Source organism: Convolutriloba macropyga, chromosome 8 (assembly GCF_964194025.1).
Source record: "Convolutriloba macropyga chromosome 8, txConMacr16.3, whole genome shotgun sequence".
NCBI lineage: Eukaryota > Metazoa > Xenacoelomorpha > Acoela > Convolutidae > Convolutriloba > Convolutriloba macropyga.
This window is the reverse complement of record NC_134475.1, coordinates 47,472,078-47,492,167: the sequence shown is the minus strand read 5'-3', so window position 1 is coordinate 47,492,167 and position 20,090 is coordinate 47,472,078. Positions and strand designations below refer to the sequence as shown.

Below are 20,090 nucleotides of genomic sequence, written 5' to 3'. Positions count from 1 at the left end.
CAAATAATAATCAGTCAATTGAATGAATAGCATCTGATGAAAAAATTTAAAAAGTACTGAGAAAAAAGAAAAGCAAAGGATAAAATCAAAAAATGTAATGAAATTTCTTTAAAAAAATTACTTTCTCCTAACAATTTTTCTTGTCATTCTTTTTAACATTCTTTTGCTCGTTCAGTGATTTATCCAAATCCATTCAGAAAAACGCTTATCAACAATCAAAAAAGCAAATCACGAAAAACTCGAAAGAAATTAACAATTTATATAATTGATTGCAGTAAAAATTCACTTGTATATCAATTTGATGTTTCAACACTTTGTAGAAATACCTATACTCGAGAGTGATCAAAGGAAGCAATAGGATGAACCATTTAAATTTGAATAAGACTCAAAATTTGGAATTACCCCCATTTTACTTATTACAAATAACTCAAAATTCCATCCATTTAGCCTAAACCGCATAAGCAAATAAATTCAGCCAAAAAACATTGCTGCTGATAAAAACGGCTAAAAGGCCTCCAACATGGCAAAAATAGCTCAAAAATGCTTCTTAAAATCTTTTAATGCGTCCAAACACACTAACTTAAGTTTTGATAAGTGAAACAAACATCTTTATCAGATAAAATTCAGCAAAACCAAAAAGAGATTTTAAAAAGCAGCACTTGATCAGAAAATTTTGCTCGCTTAGCAAAAGTTTTTTTAAATATCACTTCTATCGCTCTTTCTCGGAATCATGAATGAACAAAACCATCTCTAAATTCTTCCTGCTTGATTTTTCAGCAGCTTGACTTAAGCACTTCTTTTCACGTGCGGCATTTCATGTCTTCTAATGCATATGCTCACCAAATAGGGGTCACCGATGGGATGGGGTGCTTTAATTCAGGGACTAGTCTAGCTAAATGTTTTTATGGTTGCAAAAACCTTCCACCAGGGAGGGATTAAAACCTTGAACTCGAGTACTCGATAGAAATTTTAACCACTCGGCTACCTGTACCTTGCCATTTCTTCTAACACAGATCTCATTTAAGAAACGAACTTTAGTTCGGTGTGAGTACAATTGAGATCAGAAATGAAAACAAGCGTGAAAAAGTCACTTGAGACGTCAGAATGTCCTAAAATAAAAACGCAAAAACAAAAGCAAAAAACGCTTAAAAAGTGCATAAAACACACACACGTTTACAATAATTGCTTCAAACTTGCAAGCAATTTAAAAATAGAATAAAAAAGTACCGTCATGCAAATTGATCTCAAACAACCGGCGAGCTGCTGCTTTTGGCAGTAGCCAGCGGGGGCTTAGGGATGCTAGCATTGGAGGGGAGCTGAGCGGAGTGGGGGTCAAGAGATAGCGGGAAGGGTTGTAAGCGCTGGACGATGAGGGGGTCCAAATTGCCAGGTGGAGGAGGTTGGACGCGGGGTCAAACTTTTAAGACGACAAAGAGCACTTTATATCAAGAAATTGTCTACTCAAAACAGTATCGGCGAATCACATACGACTAGAGGCGTAAGCCTCTAAGAGTGCTTAATGCTCTTCGCCTCTTACCTGCTTATCTTGTTTATTAGGACGAAATTCGAACGGTTCAGATGAAAAATTCGTCTAGCATAAATTGCAGAAAGACCATTGGACTAATATAATTGCTACCAACTTCATTTGAGCGCAATTAATCACCATTACTCCGCTTCGAATATCGTAAAAGACAGCGCCCCACAAAGGAGAGCGCCTAAATAATATCCTCTCAGAGGTTGACGCCGGCTAGTAATCATTCTATTACTTCTTGCTCGTTTCATATTTTGATGCTCCTTATAATACTCATATTAATTTCGACGTGCATTTACATTTTTAGGAGTAATAGTTAAAAAGACTAGACCAGGAGTTGAACTCACGCTCAAACATGTACTCCATCAAAAATATTCCCCTCGTTTAAGTTCCTATATTACGGACCAGCAGTGTTATTGTCAATCATCAATGTTGCCTAAAATGACGCCATACAAAAATTACAATCACCATGCGAAAATTTACTACGTCCAAAATTAGTAGATTAATATACACTAAATTGAAACATAGCCAACTAGCGTCGAACAAACTGCTCTCGAACAAGTAGTGCGGTCTTCCAGCCTGCTTTTATTGGGGGAGTGAGTAGAGCGTTGGCTCGTGGGGGGAATACGAGATTATTATTATGGACTAATATTAAATTTTTCTTTAATGAAATTTCAGCGCTGTTCATTATGCTTCTAGTTGTAAGCCGTCTTCAAGTGATCTCACCAGCTGAAAATTGCGATGGAAAACATAAATTCACGTGACAAAACGGTGAAGCAAAATTTTCCTTCAAGAGCAATTAATTAGCTACATGCTGAGTCAGACGTCTTTGAATTTTCAGCACTTAAAACTAATTTTAAAAAGCTTTCTTCAATTTACGATTTATTACGACATAAATATATCAAATGTAACTAAAATTAATGAACTAATAATTAGCATATTTACCAGCATCGTGTAGCCTGTCATTAATATTATTATTTTATTGATTCAGTCAAATTCATTCAGCAAAATTTCAAGTATAAATCTACAAAACTAAAATTTGCAAACTTAAACGGTTGTTTTGAAGGCAGCATGACATGTACAACAGTACGAGTTCCACTTTTGATCTACACGTCAAAGACTTTGTGAGGGTTCATGATACAATTCGGATCAAGTGACCTTTTGATGAGTTGCATGAGAGAGTAAGTTCGAGGACCCACTTCTTTCTTCAACAAGTGTTTCTTACCCAGACCCACCCCGTGTTCCCCTGTGCATGTTCCATTGTACTTCATAGCCAGATCACCCACCTGAGTCGTGACTTGTTTCAAACGCTCCTAAAATATTGCATTCCAGCCGTTTCATAGCATCCAATTAGCGAATCCCATTAATATACCAAACGTAACATCCAGACAGCATTGCTACTGTTTGAAAATATTTTCAGATCAGATTAAAGAATTGAGGTCCTCTGCGCAAATTTTAGAATATATTTTTGCGAGTTTCTCAATCAGAACAAATTATCAGAACAAAACTGGTCGATATGCTCCTCCAACAAATTTTTTTCTCATCAGACAGACGCCAACATGAGTATGAGAAAAAAAATTTCACCGATTCAAATTAAAATTGCTCGCACATTCTGACCAGCTGATTGGAATTTTGAATGAGAAATTTAGATTAGTAGACAAAAATCAGTAGTCATGGATGAATAAGTCACTCAAAAAGAAGTCAAAGCAATCACATCAAATAAACTATTTTACAAAAGTAACCGCTCAGAATACATTCTACCGTTGTTATCTGCTTGTTCTTGAAGAGTTTTCAGTACCAGTCATGTTGCCGTTTGTTCTGAATAATCCATAAATCAATCAAAAATTGACGGAAAACCAATTGCTCTTAATTCCAGAAACCATTCGATGCTCATGGAAAACAATTCGATATTAAAATTCCATCTGGATTTCTAATTTTCTACTCTATAAAATTTCAGTGGATTACTAGAAAATTAACATAGCTGGTAGATTAGATTGCCACAATAGCTGCGAAATAGACTTGCGTGCCATATAATATGGATACAGATACAAATATGAGACGCAAAAGTTACTGACACCGCTTAAAAGGCTAGAAAAACCTTCAGCGATAAATTAATAAAGCTTGCTAAAATTCACTCCGCAGAAACCTTTTATTAGGGACCTTAAATACACATATGAGTTCCTTCTACCCTAAACTAATTCAAATTAAATTTATGTTTTAAAGTGCAAAAGTCATTTTATTGAGGGAGGGAGTCTTTCCCAATATAGCCCCCCAAGCATGGTAATTATACCATAATGGTGTGCTATAATTTGGGGGGGGGGGCTATAATTGGAAAGACCCGAGTGATGTATGTCAAGCATAATCAAAACCTAATCACGTAAATGACCTAATATCTTTGGTCAAAGAGAGTGAGAAATGACGTCACGCGCGCAAACGCAGTTACTGAGAGGGTTCCACTTCATTTCACCCCTATTCATTTAACCCCCTATCATTTAACCCCGATTTATTCACCCCTCTATCATTTCACCCCTCTAGCGTTTCATCCCGCCAATTACCAGTCGACATTAAAGGCTTGTTTTGTCATAATTAAGTGGATAAATTAATCCAACGTTCGGTTGTGATAGCTTCATATCAAGTCCCACGGGCCGCTGAGGCATGGCCGTGGCCCGCGAGGCATGGCCAAATGAATATATTGCTAATTTATTATTCCTTATTTTATAGAAAGATTAAAATCGGGGTGAAATGATAGAGGGGTTAAAAGATAGAGGGTTTAAAAGATACAGGGGTGAATAAATCGGGGTTAAATGATAGGGGGTTAAATAAATAGGGGTGAAAAAGCGGGACACCACTGACAGGAAGGAGTCAATCAGCTTTGCTGTGTGAAAAAATGTCAAACGAAAAAAGAGATTCAGATGAAACAAAAAGATAGCAGGACAAGTCCTGAAACAATTCAAAGCAATTTCATTGACTAAACAAAAAACCAGAACAAGGATGGATTAAGAATGGATTGGGAAAACCATATACAAAAAAACCCGATAAAAATTGAACAAAACAGTAAAAATCAAAGTCAAATAGCCGCATGTGAACAAAAAAACCACAAGCGAATGTTTGTTCAAACACGGTTTTCTCACTCTCAAATTAGAGTGAAAAAAATTTAGGTAGCAAAACTGCTCGATTTTTCTCCACTTCCAGTTTTGGCGTCACTTCAATTTGACTTCAAAATCATGAAAATATGTGGAGAGCTCTTTAAAAAAAGACAGCGCTCCAATACAATTCAAACTCTTTGAATTATAAAAACCACGCAATGTAGCTGCGCACAGCTCACAGCTATAAAAACAAACAGCAACCCGGATGGTACCAAAATGCTAATCAAAAACGGTTGAAACTGACGACTCCCTTATTTTGTATGCATCTGTGGAAGACAGTTGATCTTCAATTAGCGCAGTTTGGATAGTGAAAATGTTATACCAAACAATATGCCTCTCAAAGATCTGATCTATTCTGCAAAGATGAATTTTTGAATTCACCTTGAAATGGAAATCATTTGCGGATAAAAAAGGGTTGGAACATAAGCAGAGTGCCGTGCAGAATTTCGATGTAGATTTTCGACGTATATTTTTGACACGTCTTATTACTTAAATTTGTTTAGGAGCACGTATTTATAAATCAATATAAGTTACTATAATATATAAGTTACTATAATATAAAGCCTGGCCTAATGCCAGGCTTTATCTGTTTTTACAGTTTTTGAAGACAAAAAATCAAAAGCATCAGACAAAAAAATCGATGAAACCTAATAAATAGCAGGTAGAATACAGGAAAAAAAGCATACATGGAAAAAGGACTACCATCGGATCAATAAATCGGAACTACCGAAACTACCATCGGAACTCCTAAAAACAAGTTTTAACCTTGAATATTTTAAAAGATTACTATCTATTGAAAAATAGAAACACTCACAATTTTAATGTCCGAGGTTTGAATACACAAGCCAATGCTCGAAAAGAAAGAAGTCAAAGTCGTGAACCTCTTCTTCTTCAGCTAAACCTGTAACATAAACCGACTAATGTCAGAAGAATTGCTCTCGAACGACAGGCGGGTGGAAAAAGTTTTGACCCAACCGGGATTCGAACCATTGACCTCCCTCTTCATAACCATATACACTGCCGGCTTTATATTAGCAACAAACTTTTTCGGAGTGAGAGCATTAGAGATCACTGAAAAATGAAGAACGAAAGCGTGAAAAAGTCACTTGAGAAGTCAAAGAATGTTCTAGAAGAAAAACGCAAAATGGTCAAGCAAAAACTTGCATTAAAAAAAGACCAACACAATTAATAAAACCAAAACCCCTCTTCCAGTCGTAAATTGCCGCAAACTCAAACATACCCGGCAGGTTGCCGGCAAATAGCCGCCGTTGATTCCAATAAGCATGATTGGGATTGAAAGATTAGAAGATATCAAAAAAAGATTTTTATACAAAAACATTTTTTAAGTCCGATTTATTTTGATGGCATTTCGTAGTTGAACATACTTCTGTTTCTTAGAGAGAGGCTACAGGGGCTACTATCGATACCAATAAGCATAAGAGATGGTAACTAAGACTTAAAGGCACGACGTTCAAATAGCGGGCATCTAAAATTGGGCTTTATGGGTTTATCCCGTTTCTATTTCTGACTTCAATTTTTTATTCTGACTGTTCATTTTGAACTGCTTTGCTGAGCAACTGATGTTCAAATTCACTTTTAGCAGAATGAGAGAAGAGAGAAACTAGCCTAGAGAAGTCGAAAAGATTTCACGCAAAATGCTGAAAAATCGGCAAAATGGTAAAGCGAAAAAAAGTTCGACGAAGTAAAAAAAAAATAGGAGCGCTATAATAGCCGGCTGAGAAGATGAGGGCGGCTATTAAAAAGAAATTAAAATGGAGACCTAAAAGAAAAACACCTCAATAGAGTTAAAAAAGCTGAAGCTATTGATTATAAGTTTGTGGAGATTTGAAACTTGTTTTGAGGCACAGTTAACCACAACGCTTAGATGCCAGAGGCCAAGGAACCATGCACATCTAGCAAAGTTATGACACGCACTTGTCAGACAAGCAGTGCGTAATACAATGAGCCATCCAAATAAAAGCTTACTAAGGAAGAGACTTTAAAACTGTCCAATGATTTACAATGCTTGAAACTTATATTTCAAGTCGCCGCATCACTGATAACTGCATCATTTAGCAAAGTTATGACACTACTTGCAAAGCAAACAGCTCTTTACAGTGCAAACATAAACCTCGATATTGAAAAAATTTCAACGTTCTTGTAGCGAGGTTAACTACACCGCAGTCTAACAGAGGCCAGCGAACCAAGCCCAATTAATATTGCACAGTTATGACACGTACTCGTCACGCGAGCAGTTCTCGATACAGTGCAAACTTTAACTGCATGCCTAACCTTTGGAGAAACTTGGGAATAATCGCGCAACTGTCCAATGAGTTACTATGCTCGAATCAGAACATTCCAGCCAGCGAATCATTAATAGAAGCATAGTTTAGCAAAGTTATGACACTACTAGTAAGACAAGCAGCTCTTTACAATGCACACGAAAAACCTCGTAATCTGACGCTGAATTGAGATCTCAATCTTAATTGGCTCGACAACATTACGATTTGGTAATATATCCTTCAAGAAAGAATCCAAAAGGCTTAATTTATTGCATGAATTAGATTCACTTTTATATTGCAATTTCTAAACTAAAATTGCTGTTTTGTTGCGAGGTTAACTACACCGCAGTCTATAACAGAGGCCAGCGAACCATGCACAATTAATTTAGCACAGTTATGACACTCACTCGTCACACGAGCAGTTCTTAATACAGTGCTCATTAAAACTTTTGATCGGAATTGAAAGAAGACAAACGAAAGAATTTCATCTCTTTATCTCGCACGTACCTCTTCCTTAGTATCCTTTGCATCGTATAGCAGAACAGAGTGGAAGTTTCCATCACCAACGTGGCCAATAATGTTAGCCATGAAACCATTGCTTTCAATCACCTCATTCACCTGAACAAAAACATCGAAAATTATCACTCATCAGTTAGGATCACTAAGTTAATAATTGCTTCTCTACGAGAGCAATTAATAATAACAAAATGGCTATTTTTCTCAATAGTAGCCAAATACGGTACAAAAAAACATCAAAAAATCAATGCATGATCCAGCACCATTGTGAGCTTTTTCGGTACCTCTGCTGCTTCGAAGTAACTGAAATCATCAGTAAAATTTGATTTCCAACTAATACAAAAATTGCCAAAATTTGAGAATAGACCTTAAAATCACGGAATGAGATTTTCACGCCACACAAGCCATGCCTTTTCGCTTCCCTTTCTGTATCCTCAGGGCCAAACTCACCATTCAAATATTACTCCCAAAATGGATCAACAAATTTCCAAAAGAAACTTAACAACAATATTACTATTATATTTATTTTTATAATGATATTACCAAGTTGGCATTTAAATTTAAGGCAACGTGTTCCTTTCATGCGGAATTGCGTGACTAAACGATCTTTTTGCAAAAGCCGCAGTGACAGTAGCTATTCGGAGGTTGGACATATATCGGCGTCTTGTAACCTGACCATTAAGAATCACAAGATACTCTGGAACTCGGTGATGAGGTAAACAGTGGCCAAAAAGTAGTTTTTTTTTTTAAAAAAAAACAAGTTTCCGCACATGTAACAGTGTATTTGCTTGATGAGTCTTGACGCTGCTGTTTCAGTTGAAAGTCTTGACGCTGCTGTTGCAGTTGAATTCCACGGATAATGAGTTCTGTCCCATACAGAACTCATTATCCGTGGTATCTTCTCATTAAGCATATTCATTATTTAAGTGCGTTACAATAGCCGAGCCGGGTGACAATCATAGCAATAATGTAAGTATTTTATAACAAAGTTAGTTACCACAGTCGAGCTACGTAATAGTCATCACTCTCATCTCTCAATTATTAACTTATCGACCTAACCTGTTAAAGATGGAACCAACTGATCCGATTTGCTGAGCAAGTAAGAAAATTATCATCAATGAGGTACATTCACATTAATTGAAAAACGTTCGGTACCACTAGTTTCATATAAACTGTTTTCTATTAGTGTTCAGGCGTAGTTTGGTGCCCCTGAAACATCGCAAAACGCTTATCAAAACCACACGGTAAGTCGACGGCTGTAAATCAACTGTCATTTCAATACAGATGCTACTGTAGTTTGCTTTGTTTGCGAAGAGACGCGTTATCGTTTCATTGTAGACAAAGTAACCAACGATATCATTGGCATAGAAATGAAAGTTGACTCACAGCCGTTTAAATATGAGCTCTAATGGCAACAAATATCAGATGAAAAGCAAGCGGCCTAAAACCGAATTTTGTGGTAGCACGTTAATAATTTCCTGCTTCGAAGACAACACGTCTTTAATCAAAACCTTAGATTCACCAATGAGATAGGTTTTTAAGAATCAGAGAACAGCAACTGAACATCAGGCTAACAAAGATTCGATAAAGGCTGTTTAAGAAGCAGAGAACAAAGCACTAAAAGTAGACACATCGAAAATTGCAAAATGACAAGCAGATAACCAGAAAACAGCTGCAATAGTTACGTAGAACTGCGGTCTCAAAAAAGAGCGATAAAATTGCGGTCACTTTGAATTTGAAATTGAAAAAAAAATCGTTTGTTTCTATAATCTGCCCTCAAATTTCAACCACAAACTTCAATCAGGTTGACAAAACATTCAGTTGATCTAATCCCCTCATAAAGTAATACAAGTAATAAACCTTATCTTCTTCAATTAAAGTAAACAAGAGTCGAAGTTTGATTTTCGAAGTTGGCAAAGTTATTTTTGAGAATGAGTTCAAAATGAGAAGAAGTCAAACGCGACCACAAAGCAGTCATGTGAATGAAGAAAAAATAACCAAGAAAAAATGACCAAATGAAGATTTGAAGTTAGCATGACGTGATATGGTAGAAATCCTGATAAAAAACTTATAAGGAGGATATCTACAAATGACTCGAATCGTCGGTAATTCAATCAGTAAATTCATTTAAGAACAAGGAAAAAACAAACATTCAATACAAAGAATACCGCACAGAAATTTAGAAGGGACGAGAACTGTTTAGAAAAATTCAAAAATCGAATCACGCTTGAAATTGACCATTTACATTTTAGAAATTTCTTTCTTAAGAGAACTGTGAAAGCGGATTGTTATAATTAAGAAAAAATTCTGAAAACTAAAATGCAATTATGAGCATAAGTGAAAAAGACAAAATTCTAAAATAGCTTATCAGACTCGAAACTCATCATTTTCATGAACCTTTACTCAATATTTCCATTTTAAAATATTCTTTCTAAAGAAATTACCGGATTCGTAGACTCTAAGCTGAAGAACTGATACCCAAAACAGCGCAATTAGGTAAAACCGGCAAGAAATTCTGTAATTCAGCCAGTAGAAACAATTTAAACATCCAACAAATAAAACCTTAGCCTCTGGAGATGACTAAGAGCCCCAGCCACATACATTAATCCATATTGATCTCCAAGGGAAGAAAAAACATTTGAAAAAATCTAAAACCTAAACCTAATGGGTTGCTTACACAAAAATGCGTTCGAACAAAAAAAAATTGCAAACATTTTTTTGAAGCAAACGATTAGGCCCTTTAAAGAAATTCACTTTCTTTCAGAGCCACGGTGCATGATATTTTGATGTCCCAATCACAAAATTTTGAACACAATTTGAACTAGAAACAAAAAACTACGAACACCAACAGAACAAAAACAGCTGAAACCAGTAATAGATCCACTAGTTGTCGAAAATTTATTTAGATTCAAAATGTCCAACGCTCGAACAAAAACCTTTCTCGCTTAGCAAAACTTTGTTCACTTTATTAGTTTTACTCATATTTGATATTAAGGTGAAAAGCGCGCATGAATAAGTGGACTTCCGGTTAAAAAAAACATACCCGAAGGGTTCTGAAAACGACAATAAGTGGTCTTAGTCAAAAACGCTACTTAAGGATAACTAAAATGGCAGAACGCATCAAGTTGAAAAAAGACCTTACGAAAAATGAGTGCAAAGAAGAAACTAACCATAAAAACCGATAAGTTTTAAAAAACAATCACGTATCTTGCAGTACAATTTGACATACAAACCAATAGGTTTTGTTCATACAGCTATGATATTGCTCAAATAGTATTAAACGGACCATAAAAAGCTCACAAAAATTTGAAAAAATGAAGCGGATTTCTCAAACTCAATTCACGTCACGCTTCAATTCAGTAAACAGTACTTGCAATAAAATTATTCAATTAACCAAAAATTGTTAAAATAGATTAGAAAACCGCAAAAAGGTGTAAAAACAAAACATAGCCGGCAGATTGCCGGAAAATAGCCGTGAGAGACACTTGTGGCCTAACATGAATTGAAATAACTAAAGAAATAACACTGAGAGATCGACCACCAGCATTTTAATAGACCACTCGACTTTTTGGGTTAGATTCGGACTGTCATTTTTATGAGACACATTTGCTCAACAAGGAAAAAGCCCAAATGAATCTTTTTCAAAATTAAGATTCGATATTAAAACACAAGACTCTATTACTCAGGAATAAGGGCAAACAAGTTTGGCACTACTTAGATGCACACTATTGACTTTTAATTAGTAAATGTTCATAAAAATTAAAGTTCCATAAGTGAGTTCAGAAGTCAGGCAATTGACCTAAAAGCAGAAATGACGACACGAACAAAAATTTTAACTGCAAGGCAGTAGAAGTCACTGAAGTCATTAAAAAAATCAATTCCAATAAGTCAGGGTAAGACGAAACAGAAATCTGTTAGACGAAGTAAAAAAACATAGCAGGACAAGTCCTGAAAAACGAACGGAATATGAGTGAATTGGGAAAACCATTTCTAAAATCAGAAAATAAAAAAAAAGAAAATCAATGTCAAAATGCCGCATTTGAACAAAAAACCACTAACGAGAAATGAAAATTTGGTTCCAACAAAAAACTAGGCCTAGAATGAACTATGAATCGATTGTCAAAACTATTTAGAAAAAAACAATCCAAAAAATCGAAAATACAGTAGAATTTTAAGTGAAATTGCCGCATGTGAACAAAAAATCACTATCGAGAAAGCGAATTTTTGTTCAAACACCGTTTTCTCACTCTACTTTAAAATTAGAGCGAAAAAAATGCATGCCACAAAACCACTCGCTTTTTCGCTCCACTTCCTGTTTGGGCGTGACCAAAATGACTACTCTAATTTGACTTCATAAATCATGAAAATGTGTAAACAGGTCTTAAAAAAAGAGCCGGAAGAATTCCAGAAACTACTTGAAGGATAAAATTGCCCATAATTATGACATAACAACTAGAACAACTATTGTGAACCCTGAACCACCCCAAATGCCATAAAAAATTTAAGGAAGAAAAGAAACGGCATTCACAAATGCTATAAAAAATTTAAGGAAGAATAGAAACGGCATTCAAAAACAAATTGAACAGGCAAAAAAAAATCATTAAATTTTGTCTAACAATCAGCAAAACTGATCAAAAAACTCAAAATTAGCATCAAACTCAAATTAACTGGTTGAAACCTTCAATTCATATCAAAACAAGCCTAAAACTAATACAATATCATAACCAAACCTCATAACCATCAAAAGTTGTAAAAGTAACTGCTTTTAAAAGCCGCTCGTGAATAAAAAAATCGCTTGCTTAGAAAACTTTTTAACACATCAATTTCTCACTCTCTCAAAAACAGCGGTATGAACAAAAGCCACTCTCTTTTCGCTCCGCTCTTCAGTTTTGTTCCGCACCAGAACCACTCCCAAACTTTTTCACGCGTTTCATTTCCCGCTTCAAAAATCTCTCCGATAAAATTAAAACACAGCTGACAGATTGCCAGAAAATAGCCGCAATAGCTTCGTAGATCTGCAGTCTCAGAAAAACAGTAAAAAGACAGACCAGAAAAATCGTCTTTTCATTGAAGGCTGATATGTTATATTTTGATTAAAAATCTAAGTTTTCGCTGCCTCTATTAGTTGCTCTCTAATAACCTTCATTTTGAGTGACACACACACATTTGACCTTATCTCCTTGAATTAAAGTAAATAAAAGTCAATTTCTAAGCGAGGTAGTCATTTTTGAGAGTGAGGTAAGTCAAATGTGACCAAAAAATTAATCACGCGAATGAACAAAAAAACCGCTCCACTAAGAGCGAAAAATGACGTCACGTACGCAATTCAGTTGAAATTACATGAACGAATGAACAAAAAGCAGATTTGAAGTGGTTGTGACGTAATTTGGTCGTAACAAAAATCGCGACGACGAAACAAAAAACATAGCAGGACAAGTCCTGACGCACAATTCAAAGAATTTTCTTTGACTAAACAGAAAACTAGACCTAGAACGGACTATGAATGGATTGGAAAAACCATTTAAAAAAAACCCGATCCAAAAAATCGAAAAAACAGTAAAAATCAAAGTGAAATTGCCGCATGTGAGCAAAAAACCACTAACGAGAAATGAAAATTTGGTTCCAACAAAAAACTAGGACTAGAATGAACTATGAATCGATTGTCAAAACTATTTAAAAAAAACGATCCAAAAAATCGAAAATACACTAGAATTTTAAGTGAAATTGCCGCATGTGAACAAAAAACCACTAACGAGAAAGGAAAATTTGTTTCCAACAAAAAACTAGGCCTAGAATGAACTATGAATCGATTGTCAAAACTATTTAAAAAAAAACGATCCAAAAAATCGAAAATACAGTAGAATTTTAAGTGAAATTGCCGCATGTGAACAAAAAACCACTAACGAGAAATGAAAATTTGTTTCCGACAAAAAACTAGGCCTAGAATGAACTATGAATCGATTGTCAAAACTATTTAAAAAAAACGATCCAAAAAATCGAAAATACAGTAGAATTTTAAGTGAAATTGCCGCATGTGAACAAAAAACCACTAACGAGAAATGAAAATTTGGTTCCAACAAAAAACTAGGCCTAGAATGAACTATGAATCGATTGTCAAAACTATTTAAAAAAAAAACGATCCAAAAAATCGAAAATACAGTAGAATTTTAAGTGAAATTGCCGCATGTGAACCAAAAATCACTACCGATAAAGCGAATTTTTGTTCAAACACCGTATTCTCACTCTACTTTAAAATTAGAGCGAAAAAATTTCACGACGCAAAAACCACTCGCTGCTTTTTCGCTCCACTTCCTGTTTCGGCGTGACCAAAATCACTACTCCAATTTGACTTCAAAAATCATGAAAATGTGTGAACAGATCTTAAAAAAAGACAGCGCCCCAATACAATTCAAATTCTTTGAATTGTAAAAACCAAGAGAAGGTCAATAATAGCCCTAGCTATCGCTGTGAGGCTATTAAAAAAGCGCAAATCTCTCTATGAAAATAATTTTTTAATAAACTATAACTACCAACATTATCTTCAAACTCAATTCCCACTACATGCAATATAAATCGGGCCAAAAAATAGCTGAAATAGCTTAAAAAGCAGCAAAGCAGATAAAAACCATAAAAAAACCACCTCTAAAAAACTTCAAATTATTTTTTGAATATAAATTACTACTATCATTGAGCTTTCATGCAGTTCCATGTTGGCAAAAGTTGAAAATCAATCAAAAACAGTTGAAACCTTTTAAAAAAACGTAAGAACTTAATCCATTCCTAAATAAAAAGCGCCTACGATAATTAAGCTTCCATTAGGTTACTACTACATGCAATTAGACATCACGATTGGCCAGAAAATGATAATTTAGCCCAGAAAGCTGAAAACAGTTGAAAACTTAAAATCGTAAAACTCCCTCTAAACAATTTTATTAATTTTGAATATGACTCCGATCATTTGAACCAAACCAATGAGGTCTCAAAAGCAATTCCACTTGGAGCCACTGCCGGAAGATTTAAAGGCTCAAACATAACGCAAAAATCCAAACTAGAAAACCTAACTCGCTTGGCAAAAATTTGTTCAATCTGCCAATCTTTATTCACATTTGAAGGTCAAAAGGCCGCATGAACAAGTGATATTTTCAGTTTAAAAAACAACATAAATTGCGAAAGCAAAATTTAGTCGTCTTTGTCAAAACACAATTTTCGAATAATGTATCCAGCAGAACGCATCGATGCAAAAAAAAAATCTTAGGTCAAAATTGAGTCAAAAGAAGAAACTAACCATAAAACCGATAAGTTTGAAAATTTCAACCACCTATCATGTAGTACGGGCCAAAATGAGCTCATAAACGTGTCTACTTTTGGAGAAAAATGGTAACAAAATTAAAATACAATATTTTAAAATTTTTGCCAAAATCCCTAGAAAAAAAGCTTTGTAAAAAAACTTAAACAATTTTTTTTTGAAAAAAAAAAACGACTACACTCATTGAGGTTGAATTCAATTACCAATACACACAATAAAAATACAGAGATCAAAAATCGCTAAAATAGCTTAGAAAACAGGAAACAAATTTAGAAAACATTAAAAAAACGTAAAACAACCTGAAACACTTAATTCAATTTTGATAAAACAGTGCTAAGATCATTACGCTTTAATTCAGTTATCACTATATGCAAAAATAAATTAAAAAATTGGCCAAAAATAGCTGTAGTAGCCTGAAAACCAGCAAAATAATTGACAAACCATCAAAAAAGCGTAAAACCTCCTCTACAAAACTTAATTCATTCTTTGAAAAATAGCTGGCGGATTGCCAGAAAGTAGCCGCAATAGTTCCGTAGATCTGCGGTCTCAAAAAGAAACAGACCAAAACACAAAATTAACTTTATTAAAATAATTTATTCATGGTTCTAATAGCTGCTGTCGAAAAACCTTCAGTTGGTATGACAAGCACTCACTTGACCTTATCGACTCGAATTGAAGTAAAGAAAAGTCATTTTCAGATTGAGGAAGTCATTTTTGAGACTGAGGTAAGTGCAAATGAACACCTCTCTCCAATAAGAGTGAAAAATAAAAGCCATGCACGCATTTCAGGTAAAATTGCATGAACGACTGAACAAAAAGCAGATTTGAAGTGATTGTGACGTCATATGGTCAAAACTAAAATCGTGAAAAAATAACAGCAGTCCTGAAACTCAATCCAAAGCAACGAAATTATTAATGACCTGACAATTAACATTTTTTCAGCAACATAAAACTAAGAAAGCCAAAGCAAGAGAACCTCAAATCTGCAGGCCAAAGTCCTTAAAGGCTAGTTAAAAGCTGGAGGTAAAACTGACCAAAATTACACCGCACTAAAAGGCCATAAGAACTTTTATTTTGTAGACTAAGCGATAAGAACAATGAAAAATAACAAAAACGTGCAGGAAAAATCAACTTTTTTTAGAAAAGAAAGTATAAAAATCAAAAGAGGAGTTCTTTGAACTCCATTAAATGTTCAGATTTATTAACTCCCTACTAGCAACCGACAAAACTCCCTACTAGCAACTGTTATTAAGGAGACTAAACGATAAGACAACAAAAACACAACCAATTTCACAAAACTCAAACTCGATAAAACTTTTTGAGAACAAATAGTGTGAAAGTCACAGCAAACATCAGCTGCAGAATAACCGATTAGACCTGCCACTAATGAGATTAAGTGTTTAATAACTACAAATACTAGCGAAGCTCAAAAAATCAACAACACTTATTAAAAACGAAACAACGCGTAAGTCAGAGTAAGAACTAGTTTTGAACTGAAACAATTGAATCGATTAAATTATCAATATTAGCCCCCTATAACTTATCCCAAACGAGATCAAATGATAAGTAAAACAGCAAACACGCGCAACACTCAGGAAACTTGATGATATTTGTATAACAACTAGTTTCAAATTCATGAAAACCACTAGACATGCACTCGAACCCTTAATTACGATAAATTTTGCTTAATTAGTAGCCAATGAGACCTGTAGTTACTGATACTAAGTGACAAGACAACAACTAATAAAAGGGCAAAAATCAAATATTCACCAATAATTTATAACAACAAATAGTGTCAAAGTCATAAGAAGCAATAGCTGCCCGTTTAGTAATTCAATCAATTACAGATGGTCGCAATTTAAACATATATTTATCATCTTAATAGCACTCAATAGAACACTAGCACCCAAGTCTCATGTTAATGCTTATTGTGTACGCATTAACAAAATACTCTCGATTCTGAAGAACATGAGAAAACAGAAAACAGTTGACATAAAAATAGTTGAACTTTTGTCGTTATTCATAATAATGGCATTTATAATTATCGAAAAAACTTGAAACGCTTTCAAAACAACCTCAGTATTAACGGATAAACATTGGTTAAAGTAAAAAAAAAACCGCTTCAAAAAGCAACAAGTGCAAAAAATTTCTCTCGATCAGAAAATTTTATTTTCAACCCCAATTTATCGCTCTCAAAACAGCTGAATGAAAAAGTCACATTTCGCTCCACTTTTCAAACTAGTTTAGCTAATAAACTAAATTTCTCTCTCTCTTTCTCTTCCATGCTCATCAAATTTAATCACGAATACAAATTTTATTTACTCCCTCAACTCTCTCCCTCTCTCACAGTTGAAATTGCATGAACTAATGAACAAAAAGCAGATTTGAAGTGGTTGTGACGTCATATGGTCGTAACAAAAATCGCTAAGACGAAATAAAAAAAAACAAGAGAAGGCCAATAATAGCCCCAGCTATCGCTGTGCGGCTATTAAACAAAAATCGATTTCTCACTCAATCAAAAACAGCGGCATGGACTAAAGACCACTCTTTTTGTTCAAGTCTCCATTATTCTTTCATTACAATTCAATCCAATGAAATTGATTCAAAAAAACTTGATTTTTTTCGAGTCGTGAAAACAAAACGATAAGGCCTCTTTGAGCCGTAAAAACCTTGTAGAAAACCAATTCCCCTCTTCGAATAGTAAAAACCTAGAGAATACCAATAATAGCTCACTATGGCAGCTTTTAAACATAAACTGGCTGACGTCGAATGAATTGCGAGGGGATTTAATTTAGAGGTGTTGCTCAGAAAGTTTTCTATGGATGCAAAAACTCGAACCTCATAGGGGTTCACACCCGCAACCTCTAGGGCAGCAGTCTAACATCTTAACCACAAAGCTACAACGGCTTTGATTCTCAGCCGATCGCAATCGCTTTAATCCTAACAAAAATGATGAGAGCAATTGAGATCACTAAAAAATGAAGAACTAAAGTGCGAAAACGTCTATTGAGGAAGTCAAAGAATCTTCTAGAACAAAAGCGCAAAAACGGTCAAGCAAAAATTTTGCATAAAAAAGACACTCATGTTTACAATAAATGGAGCAATTAAAAACAAATTATCGCTTTGACGGTATCATTTCTATCCTTCGAATCTTTAAAAAAAAAACAGCACACCTCAATACAATATTAATTCTCCAAATTATACAACAAATTATGAGGTCAATATGATAACTCTCTTCTTAGTTTGCTTCTACCTTTTCTATCTTTTTAGAGGCGGCTGTGTAGGTGCTAGTGCCAAGTGCTATATTGTATGGAGACGAGTTATCGTTGCAATATCCTTTCTAATAAAGGCTTTTAATTGCAAGTTTTTGCTAAGTGCTATTCGGAGCGCGGGTTCGGTAAAAACGCTCTTTTTCAAGTTTTCAATTCAAGTAATTTATTAAGCAACTGAACTGTACTGAGCAGAATCGTCTGTATGAATTTCAAGATAAAAAAATGCGTGCTGTATGAATTTATAAAAGTCTTTTTCAACCAATCAAAATTTAGCATCGTCATATTACGGCTCTTTAGAAAAAGCGGAGGCGATGGGTTTCGAACCTTTAATCTTATGATTATAAACAGGGTTGCCTAGTGTGCTGTGCCAAGTGGGTCTTGATTAGTGGTATTGTCAAAGTCAAGGGATTTACTGGGCTAATTAAGTATAAATGGAAAGCAACATCAATAGTGGTTTGTTCTAAGTTTTTATTGAGTATTCCAGATCAAAATGCTGAAAGTTTACTGTCTGTTTGCTCTTTTGTGGCCTCTTGTTTTGTCGTCTGATGTATGCGAAGAAATTGAGCTGGGGAACGCGACCGCTGTATGTTGTGAAAAGAATACTACATTCCGCGTTGGCCAAGTGGATGTGAGTTTCGTGCCATATCGGAGCCATATGTGTCCAGTTGGTGATGGTGGGATTGAAGATTTGTGTCCTCGATTCTTGCCAAGTGTTTCAATGATGTTCGTGTTGGTCGTGGCAGGCGTAGTAAGCATGCAGTAGAAAAATAGAGACGTGCAGTGTTGTATAAAAATAGATTAAAAATGTCGGATGACGTAGTGATGAGGCTCGATTCGTAAATTAAGGGCCTCCTGACCGCCCACAACTCTCCTTAAATGAGGCATAAGGCTGCTTCGTCTAGGAATGAGGGCTGTTTTTCTGAGTACGTCCAGGTTCGTGGGCTCGCCCTGCCACACGTAGGTAATTTGCACGTAAGTGCGGTAAATGGGCGTCTGTGGTATGCCCATTTTTATAAGCAGGGCGAGCCTCCCGTCGAAGGAGAAGAGTTGTGGGGGGTCAGGCTGATAGTTCATTTTCTCTGCTACTGTTTTCTTCGCTGTTAACAATGAAAGTGGGACTGAATAGATAAAGTGATGAATAGTTTCTTTTTTTTCTGAGTAAGGTTAGAGTGGGAGGCCGTTCATTAGATTTTGTATCAGTATGACAGTTGTTTGATAATCTCTTCGGGTTTATTTGCATTTTTCCCAGGAAGATTAATGTAGTAGTGATCTGTCAAGTGTGGCAGTTCCATTTGCTCCACGTTGTGAGGGGAGTAAAGTAATGAAGTAAATCCCTCGGCATGGCAGTAAATGACAGTCACTAATGGAGTTTTCGGAAGTAATTCCCTCGGTATGGCAGTAATTGACAGTCACTAATGGAAGTTTTGGAGGAAAGTAAATTGAGAACAGTGTGATTGACTGCTCTATTGATCAAGTTATTCAGGATACGTTTACTGCGGAGAGGTCAAACTTTAATAGCGGCGTTACTCATCGACTATTGGATCTTTTATCGAAGCTTTGCAAAAACGATTGTAATAACGAAGAAACGGAATATTCTATTTTATCAAAGTATGGACACTAAGTTTGTCTTCCACTGTTTTGTTATATATTGGGTAGGGGACCAGGATTTCAGTTTTGACAAATTTTTCTGTCAATAGAATTTTCTGATGAAGGTTGAATAATACTCCATCTTTTGTTGCCACCGATGGTTGGTTCGTTTTTATCAGGGGTAAAAGCTGTAGTAAAAATAATACGGTATTGAGCATTTTGGCTAAATAGGCTTGTTTGTGAAATTCAATTAGAGTCTTTGTGCGACTGATTTTCAGGTACAGAGTTGTGGAAAATGATTTGAGCTGTATCTTTTTTCCTTTTAAATTAGGATTTTTTTTGGAGTGTTTTCATTGGTTGGTGACGTATCTAATGTGTATGTATAATAGAGAATTGGTGCTCAATTCCTATTGGCTGTCATCTTCGAAGCCAAAAGTTTGGTGAAGGTTG

At 35.2% G+C, this 20,090-nt stretch overlaps 1 protein-coding gene across 5 annotated transcripts in view; it reads right to left on the bottom strand.

Moving 5' to 3' along the window:
- Positions 1-2,396: 2,396 nt before the first annotated feature.
- Positions 2,397-20,090, bottom strand: part of LOC142344772 (putative D-lactate dehydrogenase, mitochondrial) — a 37,173-nt gene continuing 19,479 nt past the window's right edge. For 4 of the 5 annotated variants that reach the window (XM_075396690.1, XM_075396689.1, XM_075396688.1 and 1 more), the window contains 2 exons: positions 7,467-7,577; positions 2,397-2,844 (listed from right to left, as the gene is read on the bottom strand). In XM_075396690.1, coding sequence (XP_075252805.1) covers positions 2,638-2,844; positions 7,467-7,577 — 318 coding nt within the window. In that variant the 3' untranslated portion in view covers positions 2,397-2,637. Of the gene's footprint in view, positions 2,845-5,491; positions 5,579-7,466; positions 7,578-20,090 lie in introns of all 5 variants that reach the window. The other variant, XR_012759279.1, reaches the window with a different exon arrangement.